Source organism: Bubalus kerabau, chromosome 5, assembly GCF_029407905.1.
Source record: "Bubalus kerabau isolate K-KA32 ecotype Philippines breed swamp buffalo chromosome 5, PCC_UOA_SB_1v2, whole genome shotgun sequence".
NCBI lineage: Eukaryota > Metazoa > Chordata > Mammalia > Artiodactyla > Bovidae > Bubalus > Bubalus kerabau.
The window spans coordinates 89,371,749-89,394,548 of NC_073628.1; the positions used below are offsets into that span (position 1 = coordinate 89,371,749).

At 40.7% G+C, this 22,800-nt stretch overlaps 1 protein-coding gene across 1 annotated transcript in view; it reads left to right on the forward strand.

The window, feature by feature from the left end:
• PLD5 (phospholipase D family member 5) overlaps positions 1-22,800 on the forward strand; it is a 415,356-nt gene that overhangs the window by 315,549 nt on the left and 77,007 nt on the right. Inside the window, exon 5 of the mRNA XM_055582168.1 lies at positions 15,837-15,964. Coding sequence (XP_055438143.1) covers positions 15,837-15,964 — 128 coding nt within the window. The remainder of the gene's footprint in view (positions 1-15,836; positions 15,965-22,800) is intronic.

Genomic DNA, 22,800 nt, shown 5'->3' on the forward strand with positions numbered 1-22,800 from the left:
GCTTCCCTGGTGGCTCAGTGGTGAAGAATCTGCCTGCAATGCAAGAGACGCAGTTTCCATCCCTGGGTCAGGAAGATCCCCTGAAGGAGGAAATGGCAACCCACACTAGTATTCTTGCCTGGAAAATCCCATGGACAAAGAGCCTGGCTGTAGGGTTGCAAAGAGTCAGACACGACTGCGTGACAGCATGCACACATGCAATGACTTGTAAATCTGGATGAGGGCAAAGCAGTGGCAGGAAGTGAGGAGGGTGGGCTATGCAAATGAGCTGAAAAGAAGAAGAAGAATTCAGAAACTTGAGTCTGAAAATCATTTTAAATGCACAGTTACTGGTAATAATAAGGTCTAGGGGCGTGGGTTACTAGAGGGAAAAAAAAGGAAAAGATCAATGGAAGTATGAGGGCAAAGTAGCTGAATACTGAATGAGTTAACCTTGTGATTGTTGAAATATGTGACAATACTGCAGAAATAGAGAAAACAACTAACTAGAGCCTTTAATGAATGACAGAAGCAGGCAGTTGAGAAAGGAAAATAGCAAGCAGTGGTAATGGGGGATATAGCCAAATACCATGAATTTCAGTATAGCCTTGGATATTGGAATATGAAAGAAAAATAGCTTGGAGGTAACAAAGGAGAGTAAAGAGCACACCTACTTCACTTTCTAGTCCTGAGGTACTGGAAATACAAGAGATAAAACAGCTTTCCAATAATGGGACTGCAAAAGAATTAATTGCCTTAGAATTGCTGAGAAGGACTTTGAGAGACTGGCCTGTTTCAGACTTCTCTTACTGCAGAGAATTATAAAACATGGATAAAAATGCAATCACAGAAAAGAAAGCTATTTGAACGTATCATAGAGCAATTAAGAGAACTTTTAAATACCCTGAGACAGACAAAAGTGAAAATGTAACACACCAAAATTTATAAAATGCTGCAAAAGCAGTTCTAAGAGGGAAGTTTATAGCAATAAATGTCTACATCAAGAAAAAAGATGTCTCAAGTAACTTAACTGTACATCTCAAGGAACTAGAAAAAGAAGAACTAATGAAGACCAATGGAGAAGGCAATGGCACCCCACTCCAGTACTTTTGCCTAGAAAATCCCATGGACAGAGGAGCCTGGTAGGCTGCCGTCCATGGGGTCGCTAGAGTCGGGCACAACTAAGCGACTTCACTTTCACTTTTCATTTTCATGCATTGGAGAAGGAAATGGCAACCCACTCCAGTGTTCTTGCCTGGAGAATCCCAGGGACGGGGAAGCCTGGTGGGCTGCCGTCTATGGGGTCGCACAGAGTTGGACACGACTGAAGTGACTTAGCAGTAGCAATGAAGACCAAAGTTAGTAGAAGAAAGGGAATAAATACTAGACCAGAAATAAATGAAATAGAGGGTTAAAAGACAATAGAAAATAATGGAACTAAAAGCTGGTTCTTCAAAAAGATACGCAAAGGTGACAAATATTTAGCTCAACTCACCAAAAAAGAGAGTGAAGGGAGATTCAATAAAATCAGAAATGAAAGAAGAGCTATTATAATCAATACCACATTTTATTGGCCTAAAAACTACCATGTAGATCAATGGAACAGAGTAGAAGACTCAAAACTAAGCTCACACATAGGCGGTCAGTTCATTTATGTCAAGGAGGCCAAGAATATACAGTGGGGAAGAAAGCCTTTTCAATGAATGGTGTTGGTAAAATCGGACAGCCGCATGCAAAAGATAAGGGCTTCCCTGGTGGCTCAGTGGTAAAGAATCCACTTGCAATACAGGAAACGCAGGAGACTCGGGTTCGATCCCTGAGTTGGGAAGATCACTTGGAGGAGGGAATGACAACCCACTCCAATATTCTTGCCTGGAAAATCCCAGATCAGAGGAGCCGGGCAGGCTACAGTCAACAGGGTTGAAAAGAGTCAGACACAACTGAAGCAACTTAGTGTGCACACACGCAGGTACAGCAACCACATCTCCTTTTGCACAGCCAGTTTTTCTCTTTTAGTTAATGATTCTCTGCTGCTGCTGCTAAGTCACTTCTGTCGTGTCCAACTCTGTGCGACCCCATAGACGGCAGCCCACCAGGCTCCCCCATCCCTGGGATTCTCCAGGCAAGAATACTGGAGTGGGTTGCCATTTCCTTCTCCAATGCGTGAAAGTGAAGTCGCTCAGTCGTGTCCGACTCTTCGCAACCCCATGGATGGCAGCCTACCAGGCTCCTCCGCCCATGGGATTTTCCAGGCAAGAGCACTGGAGTGGGGTGCCATTACCTCAAAACTCTACAACTTACAACCTTAAGATAGTCTGGCACATCAGTCTACCCATCTTATTTACTTTTTCTTGGCAATACCCTTTCTGGATCCCTCTTTCACATTTCAAGTCTACAGACCGTTCCACAAGCTTTCTGGGCCTGTTACAGAGGGACTTATCTTCACCATCATGCTAAGAATTCAGTTCGCTTCTGTCTTATGTAGAGTCTTCTACGTTTTTTTCCCCTTTCCCCTCCCCCCTCATTATGATGGAGCCCCTTCTTCAGTAACTTCCTGAGAAATGCTGCACTTAAAACCTTTTCATATCTGAAAACGTTTTTATTTTCTCTTCAGGTTTTGTTAGATATACAATTTGTTTCCCCTTAGACTATTTTCTAGTTTTCTTTGTTCCTTTGTTACCTGGTATAATTGAGATTTACTAATCTTTTGCATGTTATCATTTTTGTAAGTTTGTTTTCTCTCTGAAAATTTTTAGAATCTTATTTATTTCCACTGTTCTGAAAGCTTATCATGATATGTGTGTGGGTCTTTTTTAATTTTTTTTTTGGAATAACATTTAATTTTTTTCTTTTTTTAGCTTTTGATTTTTTGAATTAATTAACTTATTTATTTGAATTGGAGGCTAATTACTTTACAGTATGGTAGTGGTTTTTGCCATATATTGACATGAATCTGCCACAGGTGACTATGTGTCCCTCATCCTGAACCCCCCTCCCACTTCCCTCCCCATCCCATCCTTCTGGGTTGTCCCAGTGCACTGGCTTTGAGTGTCCTGTCTCACGCATCGAACTTGGACTGGTGATCTATTTTACAATGATAATATATATGTTTTAATGCTGTTTTCTCAAATTATCCCACCCTCGCCTTCTCCAACAGAGTCCAAAAGTCTGTTCTTTATATCTGTGTCTCTTTTGCTTGCATATAGGGTCATTGTTACCTTATTTCTAAATTCCATATATATGCATTAATATACTGTATTGGTGTTTTACTTTCTGACTTACTTCACTCTCTATAATAGGCTCCGGTTTCATCCACCTCATTAGAACTGATTTAAATACATTTTTTTTATGACTGAGAAATATTCCATTGTGTATATGTACCACAGCTTTCTTATCCATTCATCTGCTGATGGACATCTAGGTTGCTTCCATGTCCTGGCTATTGTAAACAGTGCTCGATGAACATTGGGGTACACGTGTCTCTTTCCCTTCTGGTTTCTTCAGTGTGTAAGCCCAGCAGTGGGATTGCTGTGTCGTATGGCAGTTCTATTTCCAGTTTTTTAAGGAATCTCCACACTGTTCTCCATAGTGGCTGTACTAGTTTGCATTCCCACCAACAGTGTAAGAGGGTTCCCTTTTCTCCATATCCTCTCCAGCATTTATTGTTTGTAGACTTTTTGATAGTAGCCATTCTGACAGGTGTGAGATGGTACCTCATTGTGGTTTTGATTTGCATTTCTCTGATAACGAGTGATGTTGAACATCTTTTCATGTGTTTGTTAGCCATGTGTATGTCTTCTTTGGAGAAATGTCTGTTTAGTTCTTTGGCCCATTTTTTGATTGGGTCATTTATTTTTCTGGTATTGAGCTGCATGTGTTGTTCATATATTTTTGAGATTAATTCTTTGTCAGTTGCTTCATTTGCTATTATTTTATCCCATTCTGAAGGCTGTTTTTTCACCTTGCTTACAGTTTCCTTTGTTGTGCAGAAGCTTTTAAGTTTAATTAGGTCACATTTGTTTATTTTTGCTTTTATTTCCATTACTCTGGGAGGTGGGTCATAGAGGATCCTGCTGTGATGTATGTCAGAGAGTGTTTTGCCTATGTTCTCCTCTAGGAGTTTTATAGTTTCTGGTCTTACGTTGAGATCTTTAATCCATTTTGAGTTTATTTTGTGTATGGTGTTAGAAAGTGTTCTAGTTTCATTCTTTTACAAGTGGTTGACCAGATTTCCCAGCACCACTTGTTAAAGAGATTGTCTTTAATCCATTGTATATTCTTGCCTCCTTTGTCAAAGATAAGGTGTCCATATGTGCATGGATTTATCTCTGGGCTTTCTATTTTGTTCCATTGATCTATATTTCTGTCTTTGTGCCAGTACCATACTGTCTTGATAACTGTGGCTTTGTAGTAGAATCTGAAGTCAGGTAGGTTGATTCCTCCAGTTCCATTCTTCTTTCTCAAGATAGCTTTGGCTATTTGAGGTTTTTTGTATTTCCATACAAATTGTGAAATTATTTGTTCTAGCTCTGTGAAGAATACTGTTGGTAGCTTGATAGGGATTGCATTGAATCTATAAATTGCTTTGGGTAGTATACTCATTTTCACTATATTGATTCTTCCAATCCATGAACATGATATATTTCTCCATCTATTAGTGTCCTCTTTGATTTCTTTCACCAGTGTTATAGGTCTTTAGTTTCTTTAGGTAGATATATTCCTAAGTATTTTATTTGTTCTGTTGCAATGGTGAATAGAATTGTTTCCTTAATTTCTCTTTCTGTTTTCTCATTATTAGTGTATAGGAATGCAAGGGATTTCTGTGTGTTAATTTTATATCCTGCAACTTTGCTATAGTCATTGATTAGTTATAGTAATTTTCTGGTGGAGTCTTTAGCGTTTTCTATGTAGAGGATCATGTCATCTGCAAATAGTGAGAGTTTTACTTCTTCTTTTCCAATTTGGATTCCTTTTATTTCCATTGTATATTCTTGTGGAGGCTTTTATATTTGAGAAACTTATGTCCTCAGTTCTTAGAAATTTTCTTTATAATTTATTTTATTTTTAAAATTTTATTTGGAAAAGAATTCAAATTCACAGAAAAGTTATAAGAATGACTCAATAAATACCTTCCTGCCCTGCACCTATGATAGTGGTTCTCCTCCAGGGGAGATTTTGTCTGCAACCAGGGGACAGGTTTTGAGGCAATGTCTGGAGACATTTTTGGTAGTTACAGCTAGGAGACGGTACTAGCCTCTTTTTATAATTTCTTTCGCTCTGATTTTGGTTCTCTCTGGAACACATAAATAGATTTTTCAAATCCTTTAATTGCATACTTTTAAAAGTCACATTTATCAACCTTTCTTTCTTCTTTTAAGCAGACCTTTTTTTTCTCACTTGCAGACCTTGAGTTACTAGTTCCCCTAATGTATCCTATATGCATCAGCTTTTCAATGATCATTTCCATTCCTTAAGGTTCATTGTGTATTGTAAATCACATTGAATTTGAACTTCTGGATCACTATTTTGCTTGTCAGCACTGCTTGTCTTATATTAAGTTGACTTGATTGAATTTGTTTTTGGATCCTCTTAATTCCTATGAAATTAAGAAACAGATGGGGATACCAGACCACCTGACCTGCCTCTTAAGAAACCTACATGCAGGTGAGGAAGCAACAGTTAGAACTGGACATGGAACAAGAGACTGGTTCCAAATAGGAAAAGGAGTCCGTCAAGGCTGTGTATTGTCACCCTGCTTATTTAACTTCTATGCAGAGTACATCATGAGAAACGCTGATCTGGAAGAAGCACAAGCTGGAATCAAGATTGCTGGGAGAAATATCAATAACCTCAGGTATGCATATTGGCAGAAAGTGAAGAGGAACTAAAAAGCCTCTTGATGAAAGTGAAAGAGGAGAGTGAAAAAGTTGGCTTAAAGCTCAACATTCGGAAAACTAAGATCATGGCATCTGGTCCCATCACTTCATGGCAAATAGATGGGGAAACAGTGGAAACAGTGTCAGACTTTATTTTTGGGGGCTCCAAGATCACTGCAGATGGTGATTTCAGTCATGAAATTAAAAGACGCTTACTCCTTGGAAGGAAAGTTATGACCAACCTAGATAGCATATTGAAAAGCAGAGATATTACTTTGTCAACAGAGGTCCATCTAGTCAAGGCTATGGTTTTTCCAGTGGTCATGTATGGATGTGAGAGTTGGACTATAAAGAAAGCTAAGCACTGAAGAATCGATGCTTTTGAACTATGGTGTTGGAGAAGACTCTTGAGAGTCCCTTGGCCTGCAAGAAGATCCAGCCAGTCCATCCTAAAGGAGATCAGTCCTGGGTATTCATTGGAAGGAATAATGCTAAAGCTGAAACTCCACTACTTTGGCCACCTCATGCGAAGAGTTGACTCCTTGAAAAAGACTCTGATGCTGGAAGGGATTGGGGTCAGGAGGAGAAGGGGAGGACAGAGGATGAGATGACTGGATGGCATCACTGACTCGATGCACATGAGTTTGAGTGAACTCCGAGAGTTGGTGATGGACAGGGAGGCCTGGCGTGCTGTGATTCATGGGGTCGCAAAGAGTCAGACATGACTGAGCAACTGAACTGAACTGAACTGAATTCCTATGAACATCTTGTGCTTAGATTACTCTTTTGGAATATCTTCTCAAATGTTCTTAAGAATTCCTGTTTCCTCTGTTTGATTTGCCTCAGCAGTAGCCATGTGCTTTTTCTATTTGACTTGCCTCCTCTAGTCTGTTGATTTGTGTTGGGTGAACTGCCATGTTCAATGTAGGCAGGCTTGCTACCTTAGAAACCTGGCAGGTTTGGCTGTGCAGTCTTCTGTAACTACTGGGACAGAAAATGGTAAGGTAGAGTGAGTAGGCTTTGCCAAGAAAGTAAACCTATGATGCTTCTGGGTCCCCATCCTCCCTGGCATTGCAGCAGCGCTGGGCTCTGGCAGGATGCCTCGTTCCATTGAGCTCTGGCACTGAGACAGAAGCCTCAGGAGGGCTCTTCATTCTCTGCTCCCATCTTGTTATCTAGGTAAATAGTTGTGCGACTCCAGGAGGGAGGAGGAAGAGAGAGGTAAGAGTAAGTATGAGCTCTGGCCACCAACATCCCAGACCTTATCATGTTTTATTACAACTGATGAGCCATTTTAGATTATGTTTCACCTATCTGTTTTGAATATGGAATTTTTTGTATAGTTTATTATGTATAATTTAAGAAAATTTTAATTTTTTTCTTGGCAATGATTTTTTAATTTTTAAGCATTTAAAAAATTATAGTTAATTTACAGTGTTGTTAGTTTTGAGTATACAGCAAAATGTTATATATATTTTTATATATCATAACATTGTAAATTAACTATACATTTCAATTTATATATATTCTTTTTCAGATTCTTTTGCATTATAGGTCTTTATAAAATTATTGAATATAGCTCTCTGTGCTTTACAGTAGATCCTTGTTGTTTAAATTTGGAATTAACATATAATAGTGTGTGTATTGGAGAAGGCAATGGCACCCCACTCCAGTACTCTTGCCTGGAAAATCCCATGGACAGAGGAGCCTGGTAGGCTCCAGTCCATGGGGACGCTAAGAGTCGGGCATGACTGAGCGACTTCACTTTCACTTTTCACTTTCATGCATTGTAGAAGGAGATATGGGTTTGATCCCTGAATTGGGAAGATCCCCTGGAGAAGGAAATGGCAACCCACTCCAGTATTCTTGCCTGGAGAATCCCAGGGACAGAGGAGCCTAGTGGGCTGCCGTCTATGGGGTCGCACAGAGTCGGACACGACTGAGGCGACTTAGCAGCAGCAGTAGCAGCAGCAGTGTGTGTATGTTAATCCCAAATTCCTAATTTATTTCCCACATCCCCAGGTATCCCCTTGGGTAACCATAGGTTTGTTTTCTGTGTCTGTGAGTTTATTTCTGTCTTGTGAACAAATTCATTTCTATCATTTTTTAAGATTCCACATATAAGTAATATATGATATTTTTCTTTGGTTTACTTCACTTAATATGGTAATCTCTAGGTCCATCCACGTTGCTGCAAATGGCATTATTTCATTCTTTTGTATGGCTGATTAATATTCTATTGTGTATATATACCATATCTTCTTTATTCATTTATCTGTTGATGGCTTTTCATGTTGCTTCCATGACTTGGCTTTTGTAAATAGTGCTGCTATGAACATAGGGGTACATATCTTTTCGAATTAGAGTTTCTTCCAGATATATGCACAGAAATGGGATTGCAGGATCATCTGGTAACTCTATTTTTAGTTTTTTTAAGAAACCTCTATACTGTTATCCACAGTGAATGTGCCAGTTTTCATTCCCACCATCAGTGTAGGAGGGTTCCTTTTTCTCTACACCCTCTCCAGCATTTACTATAAGCAAATTTTGTTAAGCAAATTTTGTTTTTAAATATAATTTTATTTTAAAGCCTAACGGTTCCTTAAATCAAGCATTCCTATAGATAGCATAACTGTTGAACTATGAGGCAATAATAAAGCATGGCATTTCCCTGGAAATGGTCCCTGTGAGCCCAGATATGTAGACTAAAAGCAAAGTATCAAAGACAACCTGTGAAAAATTCTACAACATAGTTTTGACAGTATTTGAATAGATATGTTAGAACTAAAACTGAAATGTGCACTTAAGATTCACTTTTTCCATGACTGAAACATGTAGCTGATTGTCTAAAAAATTTTTCGAATATCACTCACTGAATGATTTGAAAACAAATACGTCATGACTGGTGATTTTTACCCTTCGGTGTTCCCTTTAACCTTCAGGCCAATGGATTCCAAAATGTTGCTGATTAAATTGATTAAACTGTACTGGTTTTATTAAAGCTCCCAAGAATAGGCTATGACCTTTTTCATTGCTCACACAAATCAATACATTCAGAAGAAGAGACACTTGGTTGGTAAGATAGATTTCTGCTGCAAACTTTGCTTTCAGGAAACATCTAGAAGCCTTTCCAGAAATCTGTAATTACTAATATTGATACATTTCCCTTTAATATATGCTTAAGGTTCATTAACTATCAGTGTTCAAAAGCTGGTGATAAACTCATTTTTATAATGCTATTAGGGATACATTAACATGGGATAAAATATTTAAAAATCAGACAACAGTACACCCTAAACTCAGAATCATAGTTGTATCAGAGAAAACTGGTGGGGATATGGGTTCAAGCATAAACACACAAACAGCTTTATGCAGGATATCTCACTTGTGAGACTGTCAATATTTTGGGCAGGATAAGTCTTTGTTTTGGGAGACTGTCTAGTGTATTGCCAGGTATTTAGCCACATCTCTGAACTCTCCCCACTGGAAGTTAATAGTGTTCCTCTAACCAATTTTGACAACCCAAAATGTCTCCAGTTATTGCCACAGGTTTCATGGGGGAAAGGGATCAGAATCATCACTGAGTGGGAAGCACTGCTTTAATCAGATTGATAAACTTTTAGTTTTTATTTTTAATAAGAAGGGGGATTCACCAATGTCCATTTGTAATGGAGCTACATAATTTTCTTATAAGTTACATATTTTCTCTTGAATATATAAATGATATATCATAAAATTTGCTAAAGCTCTAGTAATATGCTTTCAACAGGTGACTTTCTAGAAGTAAACTTAGAGATAGCTTCGTTTGATTTTCTTTCATGATCACCAAAGGGTGCGTAGAGCTCTATTTTCTACTTGTAATCACAATGAACTAGCATATTTCCTTTTGTGTCATCATGAGGAGTATTTTGACAGGATGTTTATTTTAAATTTGAAATATTTAATCATGCAACTTGTGCAACTGGCTCGTTGCTAAAAATTGCATGATTTTTAGCCCAGAACTGAATATTTTTAGTCTAATATTAAAAATGTACATATAGAGGTTGTAGGACTTCTGTGTGCACAAAATAAAGTACAGTTTTATCTGATTCATACCATAAGAATAAGTTAGTAAAGAAACATAACCCCTCCAAACCCAGTTTAAATAACAATTAATTTATTCTAAAGATTTAGAGAAACTCAAGGTCTGAATCTTAACTGGTCTGAGGATACAGGGCTGGCAAAGACTGTGCCCCCTCTCCATTTTTCTCTCCTGGGAGCACATTGTCTTTTTATCTCTTTTCCCCATGTACCTGGTTCTTTCACACTCTCTCTGAAGCTTGCCTTCTCCTACCCTTCATTTATGTGGACTTGAACAGTCATGGCATCCTCTATCTGTTCATGACTCCAGCATAGCTTCTTTGTTTTGAATTTTGTGACTCAATATTGGATTCTCAAAAGAAGAAATCTTATTTGTCATCATAGTTCAGGTGTCTGCATTTGGTTCAACCAGCTGTGGCAAAATAGAGACTAAACTGGTTTACACGGTACCTAGACCTTTCCATTTTGCATCATGTGGGTGCACTTAGCACTCTAGGAAGAGGGTATTGGCCAAGAAGAAAGGATGCACCTCCCAACCACATGTAGCATCAACTAAAGACATATCCTGTGAAGATTTTGTTTCCCTTTCATGAAAGAGACAGAGAGAGAGAAAGAAATGCTAGGTATAAAGAAGATATGTGCATGTGTGCGTGCATGCTCAGTCACTTCAGTCATGTCTGACTCTTTGCAAGTCTATGGGCTGTAGCCCACTAGGCTCCTCTATCCATGGGATCCTCCAGACAAGAATACTGGAGTGGGTAGCCACGCCCTTCTTCAGGGCATCTTCCTGACCCAGAGATGTCTCTTGCTTGGCAGGCAGATTCTTTACCACTGAGCCACCAGGGAAGCCCAAAAAAACAGTAGGATGAGGATAATTTCCATAACCAATAAAAAAGATAGTTTAGAAGTACATGTAAAATAAATTTTTGTAAGTAAAATATTGAATAATATGTTCATAATAAAATGAGGAACAGTTCAGTCAGTTCAGTTCAGTTCAGTCACTCAGTATCGTCCTATTCTTTGCAACGCCATGGACTGCAGCACGCCAGGCCTCTCTGTTCACCACCAACTCCTGGAGCTTACTCAAACTCATATCCATTAGGTCAGTGATGCCATCCAACCATCTCATCCTCTGTCGTCCCCTTCTCCTCCCACCCTCAATCTTTCCCAGCATCAGGGTCTTTTCAAGTGAGTCAATTCTTCGCATCAGGTGGCCAAAGTATTGGAGTTTCAGCTTCAAAGTCAGTCTTTCCAATGACTATTCAGGACTGATTTCCTTTAGGATGGACTGGTTGGATCTCCTTGCAGTCCAAGGGACTCTCAAGGGTCTTCTCCAACACCAGTTCAAAAGCATCAATTCTTCAGCGCTCAGCTTTCTTTATAGTCCAACTGTTATCCATACATGACTACTGGAAAAACCATAGCCTTGACTAGACAGACCTTTGGTGGCAAAGTAATGTCTCTGCTTTTTAATATGCTGTCTAGGTTGGTCATAAATTTTCTTCCAAGGAGCAAACGTCTTTTAATTTCATGGCTGCAGTGACTATCTGCAGTGATTTTGGAGCCCCCAAAAATAAAGTCTTCCACTGTTTCCCCATCTATTTGTCATGAAGTGATGGGACTGGATGCCATGATCTTAGTTTTCTGAGTTGAATATAACTAAATATATATTTGTAAATATATAAATTATATAAATATAATATCTAAATTAAGGTACAAATTAAAGCATGTATCTTCCAAAATAGATGGGAATTAGATTTAGATAGAAAAAAGAAATAGTTCTTAATAAAAAAGTGATATTTCAAAACCATATGTAGACAAATAGTTTTCCAGATATATCATCAAATATTTTCAGTGGGTTTTCTTACACCAAGTCCAGTCATTTGGAGAGGGAAAAATGATATACCATGTGTTGTAACAGCTGTCTTGACCCTATTCGCAAAGAGCTGTTCAGTAAGTGGAAGTCACTATTATCATATATTGCTTGATCTCTACACACAGCTCCGTTAGCCTTGTAGCTGTGGGCTTAGCAAGCCATCACTGTCTTCCAAGCTCTCAGCCTTCACTTGGGGCTCCTTAGTAGAATGGCGGGGTCACACCTTTCTGACCTTTCAGATATTCAGTACCCCCTTGCCATCTGAACAGCAGGGATGAAGCAGATCCTGATCGTTTTAAATTTTACACTTTATTTGATATGCTTGAATTTATTTTTATTTCTTCCATTTTTATTGACATATTGACATACAGTACTATATGTTTAAGGTGGATTTGACTTATGTACATCATGAAATGTTCATCAGATCAGATCAGATCAGATCAGTGGCTCAGTCATGTCCGACTCTTTGCGACCCCATGAATCGCAGCACGCCAGGCCTCCCTGTCCATCACCACCTCCCGGAGTTCACTCAGACTCACGTCCATCGAGTCAGTGATGCCATCCAGCCATCTCATCCTCTGTCGTCCCCTTCTCCTCTTGCCCCCAATCCCTCCCAGCATCAGAGTCTTTTCCAATGAGTCAGCTCTTCCCATGAGGTGGCCAAAGTACTGGAGTTGCAGCTTTAGCATCATTCCTTCCAAAGAACACCCAGGGCTGATCTCCTTCAGAATGGACTGGTTGGATCTCCTTGTAGTCTGTCCAAGGGACTCTCAAGAGTCTTCTCCAACACCACAGTTCAAAAGCATCAATTCTTCGGCACTCAGCCTTCTTCACAATCCAACTCTCACATCCATACATGACCACAGGAAAAACCATAGCCTTGACTAGACAGACCTTTGTTGGCAAAGTAATGTCTCTGCTTTTGAATATGCTATCTAGGTTGGTCATAACTTTCCTTCCAAGGAGTAAGCGTCTCTTAATTTCATGGCTGCAGTCACCATCTGCAGTGATTTTGGAGCCCAGAAAAATAAAGTCTGACACTGTTTCCACTGTTTCCCCATCTATTTCCCATGAAGCGATGGGACCGGATGCCATGATCTTCGTTTTCTGAATGTTGAGCTTTAAGCCAACTTTTTCACTCTCCACTTTTACTTTCATCAAGAGGCTTTTGAGTTCCTCTTCACTTTCTGCCATAAGGGTGGTGTCATCTGCATATCTGAGGTTATTGATATTTCTCCCGGCAATCTTGATTCCAGCTTGTGTTTCTTCCAGTCCAGCGTTTCTCATGATGTACTCTGCATAGAAGTTAAATAAACAGGGTGACAATATACAGCCTTGACGTACTCCTTTTCCTATTTGGAACCAGTCTGTTGTTCCATGTCACAGTAAGTTTCCTAAATGTCTATCATCTCATATAGAAACAAAATTAAATAAATAGAAAAAAATTGTGATGAGAACTCTAAGGATTTACTCTTTTTAAAACTTTCACCGCTAACATACAGTATTGTTAATCATATTTATTATGTTGTACATGAAAGTGCTTCTTTATCTTATAAATGGAACTTTGTACGTTTCAGTTGCCTTCATCCAATTCTCCCTGCTTTTGTCTTTTATCCTTCTTACTGCTGATTTACTACTTTTACTATATATTTGCCTTTACCAATGAAGTTTTTTTTTTCTTTCATAATTTTCATGTTTCTGGGCCCTTTAACATTTCACTATAAAGCTGCTTTAGTGATGCTAGTTTTTGCTTGTTTGTAAAACTTTTGATTTCTCCATCAAATCTGAATGAAAGACTTGTCCGGTACTCTTAGTTGTAGCTCTTCCTCTTTCTTCTCTTTAAATATATTGTACAGTTCCCTTCTGGCCTGCAGATTTCTGCTGAAGATTCAGCTGAGAGCCTCATGGGAGTTCCCTTGTAGGTAACTCATTGCTTTTCCCTTGCTGCTTTTAATATTCTATCTTTAACTCTTGACATTTTAATTACAACTTGTCTTGGTATGGTCTTCTTAGCATTGATCCTGTTTGGGACTCTCTGTGCTTCCTGGACCTAGGTATCTGTTACCTTCCCCAGGTTAGGGAAGTTTTCAGCTATTATATCTTCAAATACGTTCTCTTCCCCTTTCTCTCTCTCTCTCCTCCTATGGGAGCCCTTTTGTATGACTGTTAGCACGCTTGATGTTGCCCTTGATGGCTTGTAAATGGTCCTCCATTCTTTTTATTCTTATTCTTTTTTCTGAAGCAAACCCAAGGTCACCTTGATGCTCTTCCTCCAGAGATGAGAAAATGGTTCCATTAGTGCCGGTCAGGCTAGTGCTATTGAAGGGCACAGCCATTTAAACTGGCCAAGATCTCTGTTACGGACTGAGTTGTGTCTGCCCAAAAACAACTTGAAGACCTACCCCTGTAGGTACCTGTACCTCCAGTTATGAACTTTTTTGGAAATAGGGGTTTTGCAGATATAATTAATTAATATAGGGTCATGCTGTAGCAGGGTGGGCCCTTAATCCAGCATAATTGGTGTCACTATAAGAAGAGAAGACAGAGACACATAGGGAGAATATGTCATGTGGCAACAGAGGTGGGAAGATTGGGGTGATGCATCTGTAAGCCAAGGAATACCAAAGATTGATGGCCACCACAAGGATCTGGGAAGAAGCAAGAAAGGATTCTCCTCTACCAGTTTCAGAGGGAGCATGGCCCTGCTGACATCTTGAACTTCTAATCTCCAGAACTAAGGAAGAATAAATTTCTGTTGTTTTAAGCCACTCAGTTTGTGGTACTTTGTCATGGCAGCCCTAGGAAACTAACACTCTCCAGAGACAAATGCTGCTCTTCATCCACTTAGGAGCACTGGCAACTGCCTCTGGGGGTATCACACCCTCCATGCAGATTTGGGTCTCTCCATGATTGCCATGGTAACTCCCCACTTTGGACATTCAGATTCTGCCTTTCCCAACTGTTCGTCCTCTGGGATGTTACTATTCCAGGACAGCTGAAGGCTAAGGAACATGTGCCTGTACTTATCTGGGATAATGAGTTTGCTCCACCCACAGAGAAAGTCTTCCTGGATGCTTTCTTCACCTCAGATCCTCTCCCAGCTTCCTGGTTTCTCTTTCTATCTTCCTGCCACAAGAACCCAGATGCATACTTAACATCTTCCCAAGAGTTATAACTTAAGTTTATAGTGTAAATCACTCTTCCTTTCTGTTTCCTAAAATGTAGCCATGTGTGTGTTTTGGTGGGAATGGGTGGAGGGGGTGGAGGCCTTCCCTGATAGCTCAGTCTCCTGGGTTGGGAAGATCCGCTGGAGAAGGGATAGGCTACCCACTCCAATATTCTTGGGCTTCCCTTGTGGCTCAGCTGGTAAAGAATCCACCTGTAACGTGGGAGACCTGGGTTCAATCCCTGGGTCAGGAAGATCTCCTGGAGAAGGAAAAGGCTACCCACTCCAGTATTCTGGCCTGGAGAATTCCATGGACTATGTATTCCATGGGGTCGCAAAGAGTCGGATACAACTCTGTGTGTGTGTGTGTGTGTGTAACTGGATCACTTTGCTGTACAGCTGAAATTAATGCAATATTATAAATCAATATACAAATCAATAAAGAAAATGAAGGCCAGTTCCTTGTTGAGGAAAACCATATTATTAAGAAAGACCAACCTTTTTACTGATTGCAAAACTGTATGAAATGTATCCCAAAAGTAAAAGAAAAGAAGAGCATGGCACACCTATCTCACCATCTGAGTGATAAATCAAGGAGCCGGGATCTGAGTCAGATCTGACTTGAGAAGCCATGATCTTGTCATATCATAGGGAAAACTTATTCTCTTTTATTCCTTTGTATTCTTTTTGGGAATAAAGTAGCTCCTTAGGAGTCCTCTATGAACTAAACTAATGTAAATATGTGGCTTCCCTGAGTGCCAGCTGTGGTGGACGCAGACCATGGGTATTGCTGCGGGTAGGTGACTGCATGTTCAGGGCCTTGACACAGAGGCTGACTGGGATTTCCTTAAACTCCTAGGAGCTGAGGTGACCTACATGAACATGACTGCCTACAACAAGGGCCGACTGCAGTCCTCCTTCTGGATCGTGGACAAACAGCATGTTTACATCGGCAGTGCCGGTTTGGACTGGCGGTCTCTGGGACAGGTAATCTTTTCATTATATAGAGTTTTGTCAGCATCAAAACTACCGCCTCCATAAAACCCTCAGTCACCTCTACTGTGATGGAGAGAATTTAAACCTACAGCATTTATTATTTTTAACTGCACAGGTTTAGTAGTTTTACCCTCAATTAAAGCAAAATAATAAACCTTTCCTTGTCAGAATCATTTCACCAAAAGAACTGCCATTGCTTCAGTGCTTTTATAACTCAGATGCTATTCCCACATTCTTTAGAGCATGTGCTATGCTGCAGTTAGTCACTCAGCCGTGTCCAAACTCTTTGTGACCCCAGGCTTCTCTGTCCATGGGATTCTCCAGGCAAGAATAGTGGAGTGGGTAGCCATTCCCTCTGGGGGTTCTTCCTCCTGATGCTTGACCCTCAGACTCTCTGGACTTCCATGATGGTACAGTGGTAAAGAATCTGCCTGCCAATACAGGAGACACAGGAGATGTGGGTTCGATCCCAGGGTGGGGAAGAATCCCATGGACAGCTCAACCTGACGGGATACAGTCCATGGGGTTACAAAGAGTCATCACAACTCAGTGACTAAACAATAGCAATAGATTCTCTTAGAGGGCTATTTTTGTATGGAACCTTCTCTGTGTAGCCTATATGGGTTTGATATTTTTTTATGTGATGGCTGTTTTTACAATGGATGTCTGTCACCTCTTTTCTTCATGTATGCTGATCTTCATCCCCTTGATAACAGTGGGATTGATGTTGTGGTGACCAGAGTCTGCACTGGGTATTGAGCAGGGCCTCCTCTCTGCCCTGTGATTGTCACTGAGGTGGGGTTGGCTCCAAGTGGTTGGAGTAGAGACTTCCAGATTTGTATCTTAGCCATGTTTCTGACCTGCGATGTGAGGTCACTGGGATTCAACACTCCCCCTAGAAGGGAAGCCACGGAGTATTCCTCCTCTGGAGCTGCTCACCTGTGGGTGTGCTCTGTTGTGGCGCTTTTCACACCCCATGCTGGCTCACAAATCACACTGTTGGTGGCACTGCTCTCGGCCCTACTGTAACTGTGGGTATGCTGGCAATTGGCCCTGGTGTCTCTCAGACATTGTTTTCACCAGACCGTCTGTGCGTATCCACCAGTCAGGTCCCAGGACTGCAGTAACCACGCATCTGGACCCACTGTGGGGGCTATGGAGGCAGCTTAGATTTTGGCCTGGTCCAGTAGGGTCCCAGAAAGTCAGACATAACTGAGTGTCTGAGCAGAGAACAGAATCCTGGCATGTCTATGCCCACAAAGCCCATAGGCCCTAAACCTACACCTGTCTCAGCTATGGGAGCATTTATCTGTTCAAATATCCCACAGTCGCTGAGTTTCCAAAGTCAGCAGTGGGGGTGTAAGTCCACAGAGAGATTTCAGCTCTTCCTCCTTAGTCACAGGGCTCCTGGATCTCAGCTGTGGTTTCAGCCCCACTTTTGCATATGTGTCTTCCACCAGCATCTACTCCCAAGGCTGCCTTGGAACACACAGGTGGGCAGAGAGAGGCAGCGATGGGTGGGGTGTGTGAGCTACTCAGGTGAGTGCCCCTCCCGGTGCCCGTGGAGGCGGGGAGCAGCACATGGGGAAGGGGGCTGCAGTGGCGGCCCCACCGCTTGCGGGCCATCCAACAATGGCAGCCTGTGGCTCTGGTGGCCCAGGCTTCTTCCACAAACATTTCCAGTTGTGGAGTTTCTTACTCTCATTCCTTCAGGCTGTCTCTTTACAGCCAGCAGCTGTCCCCTCACTGGGTCTGCTCTCCAAACCCTACATTCCAGCACCCAACCCTCCCTCTGCACCAGCAAACACACGTCTCAGGCTGAAGCCAGAGGGCTCTGGCACTTACCACCTAAGTAGGTCTTATGCTGTCCTGCCTGCCGTAGACGGGTTGCCGCCCTCTCCTCTGAGGCCCCAAAGCTCCTCTTCTGTCCCAGTTGATCTCCCCACTGGTGAGAGGGCTTCCCCAGTTGCGGGAACCTTTCCTTTCCTTCAGCTCCCCTCCAGAGGTACAAGACTTTATCCCATTTGCTCGTGTCTATTTGCCTTCCTTTTGTCCTACCTGGTTGTGTGGGGATTTTTCTTGTTGTTTCAGGTGCCCAAGGTCCTCTGCTAGTGTTCAGCAAGTGCTCTGAGAACTGTTCTGTTAGTAGATGTATTCTTTTTTTATTAATTAAGTTTTGGCTGTGCTGGGTCTTATTGCTGCACGACCTTTAGTCTAGTTGCAGAGAGCGAGGGCTACTCTCTAGTTGCAGTGCGTGGGCCACTCATTGCAGCGGCTTCCCTTGTTGTGGAGCACGGGCCCTAGGGCACGTGGGCTTCAGCAGTTGTGGCCCCCGGGCTCTAGAGCACAGGCTCGATAGTTGTGGCACACAGGCTTAGTTGCTCCACAGCATGTGGGATCTTCCTGGATCCGGGATCTAACCCATGTCTCCTGCACTGGCAAGTGGGTTCTTTACCACTGAGACACCAGGGAAACCCTGATGTATTCTTGATGCATTTGTGGGAAGAGGTGAACTCCACATCCTCCTGTTTCACCATCTTGACTCCTCTCCCCTGCTCAGTGGTTTTTAACTTGAGCATCATTTGCTTTTTTTTTTTTTTTTTTTTAAAGAAAGTATGTTTTCCTACCCCTAAATTTTATTTTATTTTTTGTTATTAACTGATAGAGTTTAAAGTTCTATTAATTCCATTTGAATGAGGTTTGAATTATTGAAGTTTAATGACATTTTTCTCCAAATTTTTGAGCAAGTAATCTATATTTTCTCTATTTCCTTCTACTCCTTTCCTTATATAGACAGACAGACATATATTCAAGCATTGGTTTCTCTGCTTGAGGATTATTCCTTTGTCTTTGCTTTTAGTTGTTTACTTTGTAGGAAAGTAAGTTGATCTTATAAATGTTTACTCTCTGTGTAGTCATTTAGATATTATTTCCTTTTTAAATGTATCATCATTATAAAATATGAAAATGTCCCCACTTTAAACATAGTAAATATAGAGAGAAGATAAGGTGCAAGTTATTTCCTATTCATATGAAGAGCAGAACCTCTTTTATGAATTTTCCTTATTTCCACATTTCTAAGTGATAGCTAGTTTCCTTTAAGTTATAGAGAAGACCAGAGGAAGAAGTGGGCAAGTACCTGGACCTGGTTCTCTGTATCATTGCTAATCAAGTTTCTTTCTTAAAGACAAGCCAACTCCTATGCTTCACTTAATGTCATTCTCAGTAGGAACCGGAGAATCAGATCTCCACTGTTGGCACTGCGTGGCACTGAGCCCTCCAGTCTGTCTAGAAGAGATGTCCCTCTGACGTCATCCTGGTTTGTTCTCAGAGGGAGAAGGAAATGGCAACCCACTCCAGTATTCTTGCCTGGAGAATCCCCTGGACGGAGGAGCCTGGCAGGGGGTCCATGGGGTTGCAAGAGTCAGACACGACTTAGCGACTGAGCGACCACCACTGCCTAAACCCAGAATGAGAGGGAGAGTAAACTGAGTGGACTTCTTAGATTTCTTTCCTTCAGCTCAAATATACCAACAAAGTTATACTTTTAAAAACATAAGTGAATTATCGTGCTATTTCTTAAGTATGGAATAAGTGTATTTTAAGAATTTTAAAATAACTCATTTTATAATTCATAATCTCAGGCTCCCCAGGTAGCTCAGTGGTAAAGAATCTTCCTGCCAGTGTGAGAGACATAGGAGATGTGGGTTTGATCCCTGGGTCAGGAAGATCCCCTGGAGAAGGAAATGGCAACTCACTCCAGTATTGTTGCCTGGGGAAATCCCATGGACAGAGGAACCGGGCGGGCTACAGTCCACGAGGTCACAAAGAGTCAGACACAACTTAGTGACTAAATAACAACAGTCTATATGTCAACTGCTAACCTACTTCTCTTACATCAACGGCTACCATTTCTCTGCCTCCTCTCCACACACAGGCACGCATGTTGTCTCTTTGTCCACCCTTTCCCCTTAGTTTTTGCTATTTGAATTCATGTTGTTATACTTGTATCATCTATTTTAAATGTTTTCCTTTCATCTGTGCTTGATTATATGGGCTTTTTCCTTGGTTTACTTCATGAGACATAACACATTGCACAGCAGGGCTCATGTGTTAGAACAGATTTTTTCATTTGAGAAATGTGTATGAGACTAATATTTACATGAAAAATTATAATACATTTTCCAAGTATCAAACTCAACCTATTCCATTAGCTTTATATTTTGTGACGTTTTCTAGTGAAATCAGATTACTACTATCAATTATTACCTTTAAGTCTATAGTGTTGTTTAGTTGCTAAGTTCTATCCAACTCCTTATGACCTCATCCATGAACTGCAACATGCCAGGCTTCCTTGGCCTTCACTATCTCCCAGAGTGTGCTCAAACTCATTTCCATAGAGTTGGTGATGCCATCCAACCATTTCAACCTCTGTCGTCCCCTTCTCCTCCTGCCCTCAATCTTTCCCAGCATCAGTGTCTTTTCCATTGAGTTGGCTATTCGCATCAGGTGGCCAAAGGATTGGAGCTTCAGCTTTAGCATCAGTCCTTCCAATCAATATTCAGGACTGATTTCCTCTAGCGTTGACTGATTTGATCTTCTTGCAGTCCAACGACTCTCAAGAGAATTCTCTAGCACCACAGTTCAAAAGCTTCAATTCTTTGCTGCTCAGTCTTCTTTATGGGCCAACTCTCACATCTGAACATGACTACTGGAAAAATATAGCTTGGACTATATGGACCTTTATTGGCAAAGTGATGTCTCTGCTTTTTAATCTGCTTTAAATCTATAGTAACTAAGAGAAATAATAAAACTAATGATAAGAGTTTCAGTGTATTGCAGGTTTTCTCTATGCTAGGCAATCTTCTAGGCGTTAAAGAATATGAACTCATTCAATTTTCACAATAATCCTTTCTTTTAAGTACTACAATTATCACTTTATTTTACAAAGGAGGAAATTGAGACACACATTAGTCACCTTCCAAGAAGCTGCAAAGCAAGAATTCAAAACCAAGGCAATCTAGTTCCAAACCCTTCTCTCTTACTTCATGCTAATAATTTTTAAAAATAAATTACATTATGAAAAATCATTTTCTTTCAGGATTTTTCTGTCATGCTATACAATAAATTTCCTCTAACTCTTTTTAATTTAAGAATAGCTAACAATGCTATTCATCTAGATACCTTCACTTAAAAAAATTTTTATTGGAGTATAGTTGATTTACAATGTTGAGTTAGTTTCAGGTGTGCAGCAAAGTAATCAGTTATACATATTCATCAATACACACATAGGCCATATTTTCCCACATAGGCCATATTTTCCCACATAGGCCATTTCCAAATATTGAATAGAGTTCTATGTGCTATACAGGTCCTTATTAGTTATTTGTTTTACATATAGTAGTGTGTATATGTCAATCCTAATCTTGAATTTATTCCTTACCTCCTGGTAACCATGGTACTTTCCTGGTGGCTCAGACAGTAAAGAATCTAACTGCAATGCAGGAGACCTGGGTTCAATCCCTGGGTTGGGAAGATCCCCTGGAGAGGGGAATGGCTACCCACCCCAGTGTTCTTCTCTGAAAAATTCCATTGACAGAGAAGCCTGGCAGGCTATAGTCCTTCTGTAGAGTCGGACACAACTGAGCAACTAACATACTTCCCTGGTAACCATAAGTGTGTTTTCTACATCTGTAACTCTGTTTTGTAGATAAGTTCATCTGTACCCTTTTTAGGATTCCACATATAAGCAACATCATGTGATATTTGTCTTTCCGTTCACATCCTTCTGATTGCAAACCCATGATGACATGAGGGCCACAGAATGATGCCTACTGTTATTCAGTATTTAAGTTCTGCAAACTCAGTTAATTATCTGAGTTGAATTTCAAAGACTAGAAGTCAATGTGTGTGTGCTTCTATATTCTCCCACAGTGGTTCAAGGTGCTCCCCTAGAATCTGTGGCCACAGGGAGTGGCCTGGGAGGGAAAAGGGAGCTCCTAAAATCACGAAGGAGGAAACAAAAAACGCAGCACTAACAAAGCAAACAAAAGACTAACCAGTGTGTGAAGTAGAAGGAAAGGGGCACAAGTCTTCAAACCACAGGGTTCTGGAGGCGTGATGCTGAACTAGAAGAAGCTGAAAAGGAAAAAGTGAAATCATATTTTTAGTAAAAGTTACTTTTATAATTTTTCAAATATACCCTCTGAAATGAACTACAGCCTGGAACTGGAGGCAAGATTCAGTGGGTTCCTTGCTCATGTGAATCTGGCAATTCTGCATAGGGGAAATATTTATATAACATTTTAAAATATAATTATAACAAATAGGAATAGGCCTATTTGACTCTGTTAATGTGTATTTTAATCTTATTGTTATTGTTTAGTCGCTAAGCGGTGTCTGACTCTTTTGCAACCCCAAGGACTGTAGCCTGCCAGGCTCCTCTGTCCATCTTAGTCCATCTTTATTCTGAAAAGACCTGAAAGGTATATCTTAAAACAAGCCAGCTGTTGGAGCAGGGAACATAGGAGCTCTAAGATGACGTCTTCCATTGACTGTGTTGGTAATCAAAACAACCCAGGGTAGGATGTGGATTCAGTCCTACAAGCTATGGGAGAAACACTGAAGATCTGTGATAGGCTAGGACCTGACAACCCTGGAACAAACCTAGAGAAAGTGCTCAAGCTGAGGAGTGAGGAAAGCATGAATAGAGACTCTGTGGCCAAGATTAAAGGGGAAAGTGACAGGACTGAATTATGATGGTGTGAAGGTTAATTTTATATATCAACTTGGCTAAGCTGTCATGCCTACTTGTTTATTCAAATACC